This window comes from Hyaena hyaena, unplaced genomic scaffold (genome assembly GCF_003009895.1).
Source record: "Hyaena hyaena isolate Hyena2069 unplaced genomic scaffold, ASM300989v1 scaffold_180, whole genome shotgun sequence".
In the NCBI taxonomy this organism is placed as follows: domain Eukaryota; kingdom Metazoa; phylum Chordata; class Mammalia; order Carnivora; family Hyaenidae; genus Hyaena; species Hyaena hyaena.
The window spans coordinates 1,217,731-1,235,177 of record NW_024080811.1 but is presented as its reverse complement, the minus strand read 5'-3'; the positions used below and the strand labels follow the sequence as shown (position 1 = coordinate 1,235,177).

Below are 17,447 nucleotides of genomic sequence, written 5' to 3'. Positions count from 1 at the left end.
ATTCATCAATTTAGCCTATCTACTTTCAAAATATATCCTGAATCCAGCTTCTTCCTAATTCTGTTGCTACCTCTCAATCAACCAGTCTATCTCTTGCCTAGACGACCATAGTAGTCTGCTAAATAGTCACCCTGTTTCCATTCTCTTCTCTATAATCCATTCTTCATCTACAGGCGAAGTTATCTTTTAAAAAATTAATCATGTTATAGCATTCCTTTGCCTAAAACCCTGTTGCCTTTAGAACAGAATCCTTAATTGTTTCCATGGTCCCTGTTGTCCTTCATTTTCTGGTCTACTCTGACCTCACGTAATATCACTTTTTCCCTTATTCACTCCTAGCCCACTTGCCTGCTTTTTATTCTTCATATACCCCAAAGTTTGTTCTTGCCTTACCAATTTTGACTTATTCCCCCACATGTCCTTTTAGTTGGCTCATTCATGTCATTCAGTTCTTAGCTCAAATGCTGTATCTTCAGAGAGGCCTTTCTGGATCTCCTTATCTAAAGTATTAGCCCCTCAGCCCCACTGTCATTCTTCATCCAATTACTTCAGCTTGTTTTCTTTTTCACAATATTATTCGATACTGTAATTGTCTTGTTTATTGAGGCACTTGCTTATTATCTGTCTCTCCCTATGAGAATTTTGCTCTTTGAGAGCAAGGACCTTTATTCACCACTGTAGCCCTGGTATTTAGAATGGTGCCTGACACCCAGTAGACATTACTAATATTTTTTGAATGAAGAGTGAGTTAATAAATGAACTGTGTTCTAAATGCTGCATATGTTTAAAGACAAAAGATTGTTGAGGACTCTTGGCCAAGGAAAGAGTTTTACCTAAAAGGTGTAATTTAAACCTTGGCTCAGGAGATCATTTTGATGTAGATAGGAGAAAAGAGAGATTTTTAAAAGAGATTTCTTTCTTTCTTTCTTTCGAATAGTCAAGTTGTAGGCGTGCTAAAGTTGGAAAGGAAGGTCCCTGTGTACTACTTCTGCCATTTGTGTAGTTTTTGACACTAAATGGTGCTCCCGACATTTGGAATCTGCCATTCACATATATATCCTCCATTGTACTCAAAACACTCAAAGTGGTGGTTGCTTAGTGAATATGTTGACATTATCCCTTAATCCAGTTTATAGAGAATAATAGTACTGTTGATCAAAATAGAAAGATACTGGAAGAGAGGATAAGATAGTGACATTGGTTTTATTTATTTATTCTTATTTATTTTTTTTGTTTTATTTATTTCTGAGAGAGAGAGAGAGAGAGACAGCGTGATCAGGGGAGGGTCAGAGAGAGAGGGAGACACAGAATCTGAAGCAGGCTCCAGACTCTGAGCTAGCTTTCAGCACAGAGCCCGACACAGGGCTCGAACCCATGAACCGTGAGATCATGACCTGAGCTGAAGTTGGATGCTTAACTGACTGAGGCACCCAGGCGCCCCTGTTCATGTTGGTTTTAGACCAGGCATTTGCCTGTGTTTTATTAGTCTAAATTATAAGCCTTCTACAGCTATTTAACTTCTAGATTGAGATCTAGAAAAAGTCATTAAAATACTGATTAAAGATTAATAGACTGATAGGAACAGAATCTAAACTGCAGACTTAGACTGAATGGCTTAAATGGTTATTATAATTGGAAACACATAAATGTTCATTATTGGGGAAGTAGTCTTATAGACTGTGACACCTCCACAGGATATTTATGCAACTATTAAAAATGTCTTCAGGCCACTTTGAGTAATAAGGGCAAAATGCTCATGGTATAATGTCATAAAAGCAGACTTTAAAATGTTTCAAAAGACCTCCAGTTTATAAAAATATTCATAGGTATGTACAGAAAGAACTAAAAACATCTTAGAATATTAATAATAGTCAACTATGGATGACTTTGTTTTAATTTTTTTCCAGTTTTTCTAAAATGATTTGTAAAACTTTAATCATAAAAGCTTTTATTTTAAAATGGATGAAGAAAGAAATGAAGTTGGTTTGAGTCACTGATTTCAGTTTGGCAAAGGAAAGAAATAAGTTGGTATGTTGAAGGAGGTGTAGAATCAACCAAAGTTCCTTTTAATACACTTCAATATTGAATGTTAACTTGTTGGGTGTTTTTAATATATTTCTAGCATTGTATACTTCAATTTCCCTGATGATTTTTCAGTCATCATGTTTTGTTTTGCTGGGCTGAGGGGTGGAGATAATTTAAGAAACAATTAAAAAAGAAAGAGAAGAGTATAATATAGTGCTAGAAACAGTTTCTAGAGTTTGTATTTTCTAGAGACAGAGTGTACCTGATGCCCAGCCTTTCTCTAGTGACAAGTGAAAAGAAGTACAAGTACCCTAATCAAAATGTAGAGAGAAGGGACTATCCTATGTGGCTATTATCACCAGAGTCTTTCTAAATCCCCTGCCTTTTAGTATTATTTTTCTTTTGGTTGGTTTTTTGAGAGTTAGAGTCTTTTCAGGAGGAAGAGATCCTTGGGAAATGTGAGTAGGGTTGCTTAGAAAAGGCAAAACTAATTTCTGTTTGTTCTATGAATAAGATAGCCATGCAGAGATTTGATTCCTTCTCTAACGGCATGCTTTGTTTTATTATTTTTGTAACAAAAAAAAAATAAAACAATCATAGGAAAAAGCTAAAAAATACCAAAAAAACCTAGAAGGTCATAGGTTAATTTGTACACGTGAACCACTACTGAGTTTTTTTTATATATAGCTTTATAGAATTTTTCCATCTAGGACCACATTTTAGAATGATAGACATAGAGGGAATAGAGCAAGCAATTATGCTGGATTGTTTGGGACAATTTGAGGTAATCCAGTTTAGTAGAAACTTTTATTGGCTGTATGCTTGGATGGAAAGAGCACACACTGTTTGCTAAGCATGTGTCAGCAGGTGTGGTTTAAAAATGAATAAAACAGTCATGACCCTTGAGATGGTCACATCTGAGCCAAGGAAACAGGGTTGATGCCCATTCTTAGAATTACTATTAAATAATCTACCTATTATTCTTCTTGTAATATTATTCTTGTAATAAAGATTTTCCTGTGGATGCACTAAATTTGTCATGGTTTCTCTACTCCTAACTTACAGCTTTGTAAAATATCCAAGAAATTTATGGAGTTTTGTTGTTGTTGTTTAAATGTTTCTTTTTTATCACTTAACTTTCCTTTCAGGTTATTATTCTTTTATTTTAAATATATATAGGAATTACTCAAGGTGATGAGGACGATTGATGACAGAATAGTACATGAATTAAACACTACGGTTCCAACAGCTTCCTTTGCAGGGAAAATTGATGCAAGCCAAACCTGTAAACAACTTTATGAGTCTGTAAGTGTATCTTTTTAGTCTTCCGTGCTTCCTTTATTCCTTTCTTTGCAGGCAAAATAAGAAACCAATTGACATATAATTAAACTGGACAAAAATATGACATCTTCATGTTTTCTTGCCTACATCTGAGGGTGTGTATAAGTTTTGATTTGGTTGCTACAAACTAAAGAAAACGTGTGATCTTATTTATAGGTTTCTGGAGAGATAGTTCTCAGGAATGAGGGCATTTTTTGCCCCTTTATGGGCAGCCTTTAACTTAAGAAACCTTATGCACCAAGGAACAGAGTAGAGAGTGAGTCAAGTAAGACAGTGAAATAAGAGAAAGGGCTTTGAATGAATCAATCCTAAGAAGCCAGACACCTGATATAATGAATTACAGACTTTTATACTTTCTATATCTTTTTTCTTCCCTCAATCATCAGGGAGGGGAATAGAAGCATTTGATAGTTGGGAGAGAAGCCACAGATAAATTATCCTTTCCTGAGGCTTTGGTTTCTCAAATATATATATTTTTTCGTAGCCTCTTAAAGATTCCTTTTATGTCTCTTTATAATTTCCAAAAGCAAAAGGAAATAGTAATGTAGCTAAGTATTTTTTTTACAATTTACTTATATCTTTTCATTAATTTGGAAGCTAATGTTCAAATGGCATTTGCTTTTCTTTGATCTCCCACTAGATTACTATTTAGATTCTTATAAAGAAGATATTACTTAAAACCTAAAATTCTATTTCTCAATTATGAAAAACAGTCAGTTTTATTCATACCAATTAAATTCAAAGCATTAATAATTGCTGATGTTTTTGTTCTGCTTTTATATGAAAGTGTGTTATTTTATTGAGTGGTCAGGTGATTCTTGTGGCTTGAGAAAAATTGCAGAGTTGTGGACTTTAATGAATAGAATCCAGTATTGGAAGTAGGGAGCCATGAATCGAAGCCCTAATTTATTTTGAGGTTGTTCACTTAGTTTCTTTGGGTAGCTCTGATCATAGAAATTTATGATCAGTTTAGTGATGCCCCCCTCACTACCCATATAATCTCTAGAATCTATTCAATTGTTTCCATTTATAATCTTTTTTTAACCTAAAGATTTATAGCATAGGGATTAACAACGTGGATTCCAGATGTAGATTAAATCCTACCTTTACTTCTTCCTAACTTGTAACCTTGAACATGTTACATAACTTTTTGCCTCAGCTTCCTTATTTGTAAAATAATAACATAATAGTATCTAGTTCATGGGGTTGTTAGAGGATTAACTGAGGTAATATAAAGCGCTTACTATACTAAATGTTTTACATATAAATGTTTAGTGCATCTTTTATTATTGTTGTTATTATTTCTTATCCCTTTGTTGAACTAAGATAATCTTGCAGATTGGAACCTTTCATTTTGGATATTTGAGATCTTTCTGTCTTGGATATTCTCATGTATGTGTTTGGGTTTTTCTCTGTCTGTATCCTAAAGGGATTCAGCAACATGAACATCAGAGAAAGTGGTTTTGTGCCAGGGATCTGGCCTGTGGCAGAGTGCCCATGCCAGTAAGTACCACTGAGTTCCCTTAGATATTATCTCAGTTAAGAGTGGAGCTCTGTGAAATGTCCAAATTGCTTAAGGTTACTTTGACTTCTTTTAGCCCCTGACCCTTCCTTCTATAGCTGATGAAGGAATGTTTGCACTCTCTCTAATGATCATACTTCTTCATAGCAGATGATCAGCAAAGTTATTATGAACTACTAATTGTAGAAATTCCAAATCTTAGAATATTCTTAATAAAAATAATTTTTTTAAATTATTTTTTAATAATAATAATTATTATTCTTAATAAAAATATTTCATTATTAGAGCATAGTCCCTTGAATCTATGAATTTTTTCTAGCTGTACATTGTTTATTCTCAAGATAAACGTAAAAATCAATGCTGAACATTAAAAAGTCTGTGAACTTAGAATAGTGTTTTACAAATGCAAAACTATTATTGGTGTCACGATGACTAATTTTGGGTAATTTTTAAGGGAGTCTTTTTAATATAATGAATCTTTGGAATATATGTTTAAATGATATGCTTCTCCTTGTATCTTTTTGCAGAAATTCTAGAGAAAGATTTAAAAAACACAAAGAGCCATCACAAAAAGTTACTAATTTTTGTTTTGTGTTTATTACTTTTTTAATTTCTTAAAAAAATTTTTTTTTAATTTTTTTTTGTTTATGTTTTATTTATTTCTGAGAGAGAGAGACAGCATGAACAGGGGAGGGTCAGAGAGAGAGGGAGACACAGAACCGGAAATAGGCTCCAGGCTCTGAGCCAGCCATCAGCATAGAGCCCGACGCGGGGCTCGAACCCACGAACTGTGAGATCATGACCTGAGCCGAAGTCAGACGCTTAACTGACTGAGCCACCCAGGCGCCCCTATTTTTTTAATTTCTAATAGTTTATTTTGATAAACTCTCTCTCAGAAATAAAAAACATTAAAAAAATTTTTTTAACATTTATTTATTTTGAGAGACAGAGGGACAGAGCACGAGTGAGGGAGGGGCAGAGGGAAAGAGGGAGACACAGAACTCAAAACAGGCTCTAGGCTTTGAGCTGTCAGCACAGAGCCCTACGCAGGGCTCGAACCCATGAACTGTGAGATCATGACCTGAGCCAAAGTGGGCCACTTAACCAACTGAGCCACCTAGGCGCCCCTGGTATTTTTATCTTAATGATGCTTAAACCAAGGGTCATTGTCAGGATTCTGACAAATGACATTTCAGAAATTAGAGCTTATTTTATTTTTTTATTATTTAAAAATTTTTTTAATGTTTTTTTATTTATTTCTGAGAGAGAGAGAGAGAGAGACAGTGTGAGCAGGGAGGGTCAGAGAGAGAGGGAAACACAGAATCTGAAACAGGCTCCAGGCTCTGAGCTAGCTGTCAGCACAGAGCCCGACGTGGGGCTTGAACCCACGAACTGTGAGATCATGGCCTGAGCCACCCAGGTGCCCCCAGAAATTAGAGTTTAATGTAGAGTTAATTTAGAATCAACCTTTGTTCAGGAAAGAAAAACACCCAAAAACTATAATCAGGAAAACTGTTGGCATTGTTTCCCTTAAAGGCAAAAAGCACTGTTTTAAAATAATCGTTAAAAGATAGTAGGTGAGGGGCACCTGGGTGGCTCAGTCAGTTAAGTGTCTGACTTTGGCACAGGTCAGGATCTTGTGGTTTGTGAGTTCGAGCCCCATATCAGGTTCTGTGCTGACAGCTCAGAGCCTGGAGCCTGCTTCAGATTCTGTGTCTGCCTCTCTCTCTCTGCCCCACCTCTGCTCGTGCTCTGTCTCTCTTTCTCAAAAAAATAAATAAACATTGAAAAAATTAAAAAAAAAAAAAGATAGGTGAAAATTTGACTAAAAGAAGTTCTTAGAGTTTTGGTAAAGCACCATAAAACTGGGAAGTCCTAGATAGACCCCTGCTAGACTAGCTTCGAGTCACTCTCTTGCCCCATCCTAAATGCCTTCATTTCAAAATTGCTTACCCCAAATCAAAGGAAGTATGGTTATGATATGGTTATCATTGAGGAATTTTCTCCTGTAACCAAGGGAGCTACTAGTTATCAAGCGTCCTCATTTCTTTGACATGTGTATAGAAGTCCATGTATATTCCTCTTGCATATGGCTCTTAATTCTGAATTTTCTTGAAGGATGATCATGAAAGCTAGACTAAAATAATTGATAGCACAGAATAAAAGATGATTTGCTCAGTCTTTCTGTCCATAGGAGAGTGGGTTCACAATGGGACTAATCTGAAGGAAAAGTACACAGGCGAAGGTAGGAGGGTGGTTTTCAGCAAGAAGTATATCTGCAGGAAAGGGGCCAAGTTAAAGAGAGGAACAGTGGAGGAGAGCCCAACCGTGGAAGGAACCTGTGTGGTGAGAGAGGAAAATATTGAACATTTTAATAACATGTACATAATTTGAATTTGGGGATTTTAAAATGCAGAGAGAAAAAATGAAAATACTTTGACAGACTCCTAGTTGGTGCTAATGCTATTCCACCAATTATTGGGGGTTTAGACAAAATATCAAAGTGATTAAATAGCATCTGACATATGAGCAGTATATTGAGTTATGTTACCCTTAAATTTTAGAGGTAGAAAGGATATTAGCAATTATTTACTCATAATTCATAATTTTGTAAAAGAGGAAACTGAAACCTGGAGATGCTAATTATTTAGCCAGTGTCACACAGGAAGAGCTTCTTAACTCTAAGTAAGGATGGCTCTTTTCTTCCATTTGGGGAATTTCCCTGCCCTCAATGGCTCCTTTCATTTTCTGGAATTCTACCTGAAGGAGGAAACAAGTAACAGAGCAGTGTATTAGGCAATGAATATAAGCCTTGGGTTGTCCTTGTGAATCCTAAACATTACAATGAAAAAAAATTAGCATGTTAGTAACTTACTATAGTTGGGGCTAATGTCTCTTAGTTTGATTTACTTCTCTTCACACAGGTAGGATTTATAATCCATGCACTTTTAGTATTATTGCATTCTAGAAATGCATAGGTTTTTTTCCTGGTGCATATTAGATCAGTAGTTCTTAACTGCAGGGTCCTGACATGATCATTAAGAGATATATTTCAAATAACACAGGAAGAATGCTTATAGGATGGTTTAGTCTTGTATTTTATATAAAAATGTGTATAACAGGTTAGCCCTAGTATAACTGTTATTAGCATAGCATTAAGATATTCTCTTCAGAGGGAAGAAGGAATGATACAACATTATTACATGGAGGAAGTTAACACCTAAATTTTAGTTGGAACTGAACCACTTTTATATGCTCCACTAATTATAATGGCGATTATATATTATTTTAGCACTTTGCTTTTATTCTCCCCCATGTTTATGGGGCATCATCCGAATTTGAGTATGATCATGGGAACGTGTTTGAATAATGACCATCATACTTCGTGAATGAAAGAAGAAAATAAATGCAAATTGTTATATTGGATTTGTTACATAAAGATGAAAGTGAGTAAAGAATTGCCCTGCCAGGTGTCCCTTTAGCTGGCACACATAGTTGATGGAGCCAATAATCTGTACTTCATACACAATTTTCCCATATTAATACCTTAAAACCCTGCAAAAGGCTCTGTCTTGCATAGGTAAAAGTAACATTCTTTGTTTTTCTTTATCGTCGTGGATTGCTTCTTCACATCACTACATAATTTCTTGCACTTAGTGACAACACAAGGTTGAAAAAACCCCATGAAAGGACAAAAAAGAGAGGAAGAATAGCAGTAGTGGCCCCGAAAGTGTGTGAGGGTGGGTGGAGGGTAGAATACAATGGAGGGAATACTGGGGACAGAAATGTGGGGAGAAGGGACTGAAATGAAAAGCCCTGTGTGGGAATTGCAGAAAGAGGAGTGGGAAATCCCAGAAGCATATTGAAGGAGGAAGACAACCCGACCTCATACTTTCCACCATGAGAGGTGCTTCCTTAGATCTGTTTTTAGGTGATTTAGCTGGTTCAGCATAGTGTTCTCTTCCATAGATTCAGTTTTTAAAAATTGTTTTAGAAACATTATATTTCTGTAGCCTAAATATAAGAATTTAAGAAAAAACACTAAATTGTAAAAGATTGGTATGATTTTTCTCTCTTGTTCCTTTGTTCTTTTAGTTGATGGAAGCTCATGCCAGCAGGGACAGAGTCATAAAAAATTGTATAGCTCAGACCTCAGCTGTAGTAAAACGCCTCCGAGAAGAGAGAGAAAAGAATTTGGATGATTTAACGTTATTAAAGCAACTTAGAAAAGAACAGACAAAGGTAAGTTGAATAAGCTTTAAATTTCTAAGCAAAAGATTTTCAAAATAGCTATCAAAATAAATTTAGCTATCCAAATAAAGGCAATTTTTTTAATACCTTATTTATTTTTTTTGAGAGAAAGAAAGCATAAGTAGGGGAAGAGGGGCAGAGAGAAAGGGTGGCAAGATCGGAAGTGGGCTCTGTGCTGACCGCTCAGATCCTGGAGCTGCTTCAGACTCTGTCTCCCTCTCTTTGCCCCTCCCCTGCTCATGCTCTGTCTCTGTCTCTCTGTCTCTCTTTCTCAAAAATAAATACATGTTTAAAAAAAAAGAAATGGACATTACTTTAAAAGAAAAAAGGATCAATCATTTTTAGTGGGCTTTATTTTATTACATTTAGATATTAGTTGGTATGTTAATTTGCATTTCATGAATATATGCAGTGTAGCAGCTTTAGCTTAAAGAAACATACAATCATATTTTCTTTCCATTTCTTTATATATTGTACTATTAAATATAGTAGGATTGATACAGACCAACACCACAACGGGAAATCATATCTGTATCTATGTTTAAAGGCTTGACTTAAAAATAAACTTTTTTAACATATTTACATTTTGAGAATGTAAAAGAAGTTGCTATGGGTCTTTGGTTCTTTTTGGACACTTTTTTTGTTTCCAATCTATCTTGCATCCCTACAGTTTTCACTTTTAAGAAAACAGCAAGTATCTACTGAGTGATATGTCAGAGGAAGCCTTTTTTCCCCAAAGTCAGCTGTAATGTAGATAGGGTGTGGACCTCAGAGTATAAGAAATGGAACAGAACCGTTCCTTTATAGCCGTTAATGGTGACATGTCAATAAAACAGTTGAAATGTGTACCATATTTTATGAAGTGAAATGCATTGCTGTCTTTCTTTGCAGGGGGGCTGTTTAAAGAGTGATTTTTTAAAAATTTTGATATAATTTTAAACTTACAGAAAAATTGCAAGAATAGTTCAGGGAACTTACTTATACCCTTTACCTACATTCACCTATTGTTTGCGTTTTGCCCCACCTGCTTTGCAATACATTCTCTCCACCCTCCCCTCCTTCTCCCTCCTCCTTCGCTCCTTTCCTTGTTTTCTTCCCCTTCCTACCTCACATAGGCATTTTTTTCCCTGAACCATTTGGCAACAATGTTGGGTACATTGTTCCTTTGCTCCTTACATACTTGATGATTTCCTAAGAAGGGCTTTTTCCTACATGACCACTGAGCAATTATCAGAAGCATGTCTATATTTCAAAGTAGTGCAATAGGTAACTTGCTGATACTTGCATATTGGATGACTGAAAACCCGGTATGGGACAGAATTGTGTTTTTCATTACTGAACAGTCATGAGGTCTGCCCTTCATTTAGTAGATGTAGCCAAACTTTGAAAAAGGAGCCTTAGCATCTCTCTCAAGCCTTTATTTTTGTAGCTGCCCATAGCTGAGTGTGTGCACTTGCTCAGTCATCCCACTGATGCACTGTCTTGCTGGATTCTTCCACTGTCTTTGTGGCTCTCTATTCATGACAATTGCTACAGTCCTGTATTCCATACCTGCTCATTCAGCAGGCAGTGGTGGGGTCCTCAGACAGTGAACTTAATGCTGAAATCGTCATCTTAGTCATTGATTATGAAGGCTTTTATAGATAATTTCTATAAAGCTAGTTAAAATCTAGTTATTTTTGGATTTTGTATTTTAACAGACTCTTGAAGGTTTTGACAAAGGAAATTGCAGGGCAGGGCTATTATATCAAACTGAAACTCATTATTTGCAAATTACATCAAACAAACACTACAGTGACTCGAATGGAGAGCAAAGTTCAGAAACCACGGAGTCGTTGGGAGTGATGTGTCACATAATTGGCCCACCCTCATCTCTGCCCTTCAGCCTCTAGAGCACAGAGAGAATCACCAGGATGACCACTGTAAGCAGTAGTTTCAGAAACCAGTCATCAAGTTATAAAAGGTAGCTTTCTAGTCAGATACTGTGTAGGACTAGAGGTTAACCATGAATAGTACCTAACCAAATAAGGAAGCTTGAATTTTTTTTAATTTTCAAGCTTTCTTCATTTTCATGAAGATTATGGAATCAGAAAGAGAACTCTTAGAGATGTTCCAGCTCTACCTCTTCATTTTTTTGATGAGGAAGCTGGGACTAAGAGTTCCTGACGACCCCAGCTAGTAAGTGGTAGAGCTGAGACTTTAACCCATGACTTCTGACTCTGGATTCAGTGCTTTTACATCAAATCGTGACTGATAGTCAGATTCTGCGATTGCTGTAGAGAACATACTTTATTTATATTCAGAGATGCCAGTGTAAAAGTTCCCAGTTCTTTCCCAGAGTCCTTAACTCAGAAAAAGCACATTCCTTGTTGGAACTGTGTAACTACTATCACCCACTGTCACCTATTCCAACTTCCTTTGAAAGGAAGTTTACCTGCTTAAAACCTAAAGCCTCAAAAACAACCATCTCTGAGGTAGCATTTTGTTGGTGGTGCTGAAATTGTATTAAAAGTTGGTTGTAATATCTGCAGCATTCAAGAATAGAAAAAACATGGATTATAAAGGCGGATGGCCCTAATGAATGAATCCCATCTACCACTTGGTGGCTTTGTAAACTTGTAAGTTAATTACTCTGAAATAATCTGATTTTTGGTTTGTGGAGTTGAGACTTCTTATGTTTTTGTTTTTAGAGATGAGGATTAAATTATATAATGTGTGTAAGAGTTAGCATATTACCTAATGCACTTAGTGGTTGTTTTCCTTTCCTTTTTTGAGTTTCTGGGACCCCTTATTTTTTACATTAATCCTCCTTACAATAGCTCCTAACCACTGGTTTATACTTTTTGTTTAATCACTATTAAGGGGTAGGGGAGGAGGAGCATGCAAATCCTCTGTAGCAGTGCATTCTCTTTTTGGAAACTAATTACTGAAAGATTTTCTTGTATACTATGAAAATCTGCCTCCCTGCAACATGTGATTATTGCTCCTTAGTCTTCGTCAGACCTCTGGCTGTATGCTCAAGGTGTGGAAAACTCATGCCTTTCTAGATCATTTGGGCCTTATGTATTCCCCTCTTTCTCTGTTTTTCTTCTTGATTCTTTTTTCTTTATACCTATATACCTATGTAGGAGAAGTCTAAACCCATTTGTTCTAGTGGCATGTCATGACCCTGTTTTTTGATTGAGTTTGTTACTTCTTTGGCAGTCAGTCCAGGCTTTGACAGAGCAGTGAAGCTTTAATGATTTCTGGTCCATGTAGCTGATTAAAATCTGAGGTTGCTTTGATGTCAGCAGATGGTCAGTCTTTTTACTACTTTACAGCACAAGACTGGTTGTCAGAAATGCAGTCCTACCTCTTATTCTAGTTTCAGTCCTATGTACCTGCCTATACTCTAACACCAGTTCTGAGTCTAGCAATGGATCAGTATTAAGTTCTTGTCTTATTAGTGTTACATGCACACTGCTTAAACATCCTGCCTGAACTCTGCTGCTAACTGGTCAGGTTCATTGGCCTGGGTTCCTGACTCGTGGTTGCCTAGATCTTGTCTGGCTCTCTGGTATTTTGTTCCCAAATCTCCTGGCTTGAGTCTTAACTTTGGCCCTAGGAAGGCATCCTGGTTTTAACCTCTTGGCTGCTTCAACCTGTAGTTCATGCTTTTTGTCCTAATTTTCCTGGATATTTCCAAGCCTTCTTCCTGGAGCTAGCTAGTTTCTTTCCTTTTAAGTTTCTTCCACCAGAAGTGACAAGGAGTATGATGGGCCCCCCCATCTGGGCCTGGCAATGGAATTGGCTACTTTTCTGATGGAATAATTAGGTTGGCAGTTGTCAGGAAAATTAGAAAGACTGTAGCGTTAGCCTGAGCTCTGGCTGTATGCTCAAGGTGTGGAAAACACCTGCCTTTTTAGATCATATGGGCCTTATGTATTCCCCTTCTTTCTCTTTTTTCTTCTTGATTCTTTTTTCTTTATCCAAATAAGGTTGCCACCTCATTTTTATTCTGTGTTGTCTTTGCAAATCTGTATTGTAGGATCAGTAACTAGAACTAGAATTATTGAATTCAAGGACATGTGAATTTACATTTTTATAAATCTTACCAAATTGCCCTCCATAGAGGTTGCAACAATATATACTCTTACTAACAATGCGTATATCTTTTCCCATACTCTCAGTAGTAGTAGGTTTTATCAGACATACTCATTTAAAAAAATTTTTGTCATATTATGGCTTGATTTGCATTTTTTTTTATATATGACCAAGATTGTATATTTAAAAAAATGTTTATTGACCATTTGTATTCCCGTTGTGAGCTACCTGGACGTTTGATTTTTTTTTTTTTTTTTTTTTAGCTCTCAAGGTGAGGGGTGCCTGGGTGGCTCAGTCGGTTAAGTGTCCAACTCTTGATTTCCTCTCAGGTCATGATCTCACGATTGTGAGTTTGAGCTCCATGTCAGGCTCTGTGCTGACAACATGGAGCCTCCTTGGGATTCTCTCTCTGTCCCTTCCCTGCTCAAACTTTTTCTTTCTCTCTCTCTCTCAAAATAAATAAACTTAAAAATAAATAAAGCTCTCAAGGTGATTATAATATGCTTGAGAACTACAGCTTTACAAGATTTAACAGCCGATTAGATATTGGAAGAATGGGCTATGTCCAAGATCTAGCCCAGGTGATATCATTAACAAATGGAGGAGCAATAGCTCATTTTATTAGGAAACTATAAATAGAATTTGGTTTTAGTTCTTTAATTTGAATTTTCATAACTCCAACCTTTTTTTTTCTTTTTTGCAGTTGAAATGGATGCAGTCAGAATTAAATGTTGAAGAAGTTGTAAATGACAGGAGCTGGAAGGTATAAAATAATGCTGTTTCTTGGAGGGAACTAGGAGGGAAACTGAACTAGCAAAGGGAAACCAAGGGAGGGGAGTAAGGAGTCCCTTGAAGCTCTCAAGAAGAATAGACATCCTTCATTTATAAGCAACTGAAAGTTTTAACTTTGAGAAGGATGCAATTGGCATCCAAATACAGTCACCTTATAAAAATCAACTTTAGAGTCGTATGGTAGATTTCATGACATGCCATGGTAACAGAATTGGAGACATTTTGTATGTTTCCTAATACTAATTATGGGCATATTTGTTATTTAAGGTTATTAGTAGTTAACTCAGAACCTTCAATGGCCTTATTTGTTAAAATTAGCCTTTTAAAACCCCATTGGTTTGCATAAATTTTCATATCATTAACTATGCTTCATTAGCAATTTTTTACAATGGCTTGCTTTCTGACATACCTGATCACAAAACTTATTTGTACATAACTTTACTGATACCTGATAATAGAGCTTTTTATGGCTGCTAGGTTCACATGTTCCTTATTGCTACCTGCCTAGTTCTGAATAGGAATTATTGGAGGACCAGGATTCGAGGACTTTACCTGTAGTCAAAAATCACAAAATGCTGACTTCAGTTGTATGAAATGGTATATCTGTATACCCTTCTCTAAAACTTCAAAGATTTCCAAAGGGAAAAAATCTATGAAATCTGAAAGAATGAGCTGAAAATTCTGTTTTATCCTTTGAAATTAAGCAATGGAATGAGGTTAAACACAGAGAGAGGTTAACTGAACCCAAACTAGAATGTACCAACTTGTAGAGCTAAGAATAAATTGCAGAGTACAAATTGATTGTCTTTGCTATATCACTTTTCTTTATTCTGTCCTCTCGGCCAGGATTTCCTATTCCTGCTCTTTCTACCAACGTGAGAAGGTGTTTACTGCTTGAAAAATTTTGGCGATATTTGTTCATTTATGTTCTACAGAGAGATAATATTTACTCTTGGGATGGGATAGGGAGGGTACAATGAATATCTGATTTGAAAAACCCAGTGGAGAAGTTGGTATATGTCAAATGTAGTGGGAGGAGTGAAGCATTTTTAGATTTGATACTTGTTTTAAAGAAAATACACTCCACCCAGTCTATAAAAACCCAAGTTCTCTATGTGATTTAAAAAAAAAAAAATGTAGCTATCAAGCAGTAGGCCAGCAAAAGTTAGGAAGGCATTTAGGAACAAGATTTGGAGAAGTTTGGCCAAGTCATACATGTCCCAACCATTGTGCCAAGGCCACTAATCTGAAGCCTCCCCTGGTTTGAGCATTGGGAACTTGAGGGAAATGTCAGGACTGGAAACCAACAAGAGATGAACTGTAAGACGAAAGGGCCAGAAAGAGTATATTTAATTTCTGTACTTTTTCTTTTAATTGTGAGTTAACACATACCAAAGAGGATATAACATGTTGAATTTAAGGAATATTGATAGAATGAACACTCATGTGTCTTCCATCCAGCTTAAGAGATTGAATAAACCAGTACCATAAAAGCTCCCTCTGTAGATTTTTCTTTTATTTTTATGGTAGTCCACAGTGGCCATTATAGGCTGTTTGTGTGTGTGTGTGTGTGTGTGTGTGTGTTTGTTTTAACCTTAAAAATGATTTGTTCCTTATGTCAATGAAGAATAAAGGTAAATTCTAAGAGGAAATTCTTATAGATTTTTGTAATTTTTTATTTGGACACTTAAAATTTTTAGACATGATTAAATATTTTTTAAATATTAAAGGATATATGGTAAAAAATTCTACCTCTCATTCCTCCCTTTCAGCCATTTCCTTTCCTCTCCTTCTAAAAGGATGGCATATACTATTAGATATTTGCACATTTTCTAATTTTTTGTGAGTATACACACATTTTCCTGTTAGTTGCATGTATGGAAGTATTACTGTCCACACTTTTTTTCCCCCTTAATGTATCTTGGAGGTCTTTTCAAATCAGAACATACAGAGCTTCCCTATTCTTTTTTATGTTTGCATTATATTCCATTGAATGGCTGTACCAAAATTTTTATTTAACACACTCCCATATTGACAGACACTGATTATAGAATGTTCTTTTAACATTTATGATAGGTTATTTATTTAGGTTTTTAGAAAACAAGTTAAATAGAACAAAACATTTTATAAATTTACATAGTTTAACAAATGATTGCTCTCCCTTTAAATATACCTACTTGTGAGAGGGATCTGCTATTCTTTTAGGAAATCACAACAGATAGCTAAGTAAAATCTGCATTGTAAAAAGAAGAAAAAAAGCTTTATCTCAAATTTATTTTTAGATATTTTTGTTTAACTGTCCAGAATATGGAATGAAAATGTTTGTTGGTTACTGTTACTAAATAAATAAGCAAGCTTGTGGTGATTTTTTTCCTTGAATAATATGAATTTTATTAAAAAGTTAAAATTGTCTCATAAATGGACATCAAAACCTTCTGTATTCTTAGCACTTGTAAGTCAGTTTGAACTGCTGAGGAAACTAAACAGATTTAGTTCTCTAAATCTGTTGACCTGGGATAAAAGTGGTTTTGTCCTCCTGAACCATGCTAAATTTAATTTAGTTCCAGGTTTGATTTATACAAGATGACTCAGTGACCTTTGTCTGTGTTTAAATATTTTAGGTGTTTAATGAACGTTGCCGAATTCACTTCAAGCCTCCAAAGAATGAATAAAAAGATACTTTTTTATAAAAGAACCAGGACATCTCATAAGAGCTAAGCATGACAGATATCAACAAGGTGGGCTTCCTAGGATGATTTCTGAGCCAACAGTCCAAGACCTTGTGTTGATTTCAGCCCCACTTAGCCAAGACCTTAAGTACAAATAATTCTGATAATTATGGAAAAATCAACTGTTATTTTATACTGATTCTGTAAAAAAAATGTTTTGTAACTATTAAAATAATTTTCTGACTCAGTGTACATATTTATTTGATTGTTTTCCAAGTTGAGATCATAAGTTCTTATAAGAGAAAATACAGTTTCAGTATCTGATTTTATTGTATTATACCTTTTTGATTTTTATAAATTTATTGGCAAGAACGTGGACCTTTTTTGGTCACTGATGATTTTATCTTTTTATTTATGTTTGTGGGGTTTATTGCTTCCATTAAGTAAGAGGGCAATATTATAAGCTGGATACCGTTCAAAGAAACTTTCTTTTGGTGCTTTAACTTATCTTGTTTTCATATGCAAAAACTAATTTTGGGTGGAATTTTCCTGGGCAATATTTCCAGGGGCAATGAAAAGGAAAATGGTAAAATAAATCTTAGAAAGGCAGAGGAGGGCTTGCATGATAGTATTTAAATGAGTCAGTAAATCTATCATTGCAGAATTCGGTCATTGCAGGGAAAGGATGACTTTCTAGTACAGGGTGACTATTAGTTTTCTTTTGGTACTTAACAGATTACCATAGTTTAGCAGCATAAAATCAC

At 35.6% G+C, this 17,447-nt stretch overlaps 1 protein-coding gene across 3 annotated transcripts in view; it reads left to right on the top strand.

Annotated features, from left to right (window-relative positions):
• The window catches only part of MIX23 (mitochondrial matrix import factor 23), a 61,648-nt gene extending 44,718 nt beyond the window's left edge, over nucleotides 1-16,930 (top strand). For all 3 annotated transcript variants that reach the window (XM_039240606.1, XM_039240607.1, XM_039240605.1), the window contains exons 2-5: nucleotides 3,205-3,330; nucleotides 8,984-9,130; nucleotides 13,926-13,985; nucleotides 16,636-16,930. In XM_039240606.1, the coding sequence (XP_039096537.1) occupies nucleotides 3,205-3,330; nucleotides 8,984-9,130; nucleotides 13,926-13,985; nucleotides 16,636-16,686 (384 nt within the window). In that variant the 3' untranslated portion in view covers nucleotides 16,687-16,930. The remainder of the gene's footprint in view (nucleotides 1-3,204; nucleotides 3,331-8,983; nucleotides 9,131-13,925; nucleotides 13,986-16,635) is intronic.
• Nucleotides 16,931-17,447: the final 517 nt, after the last annotated feature.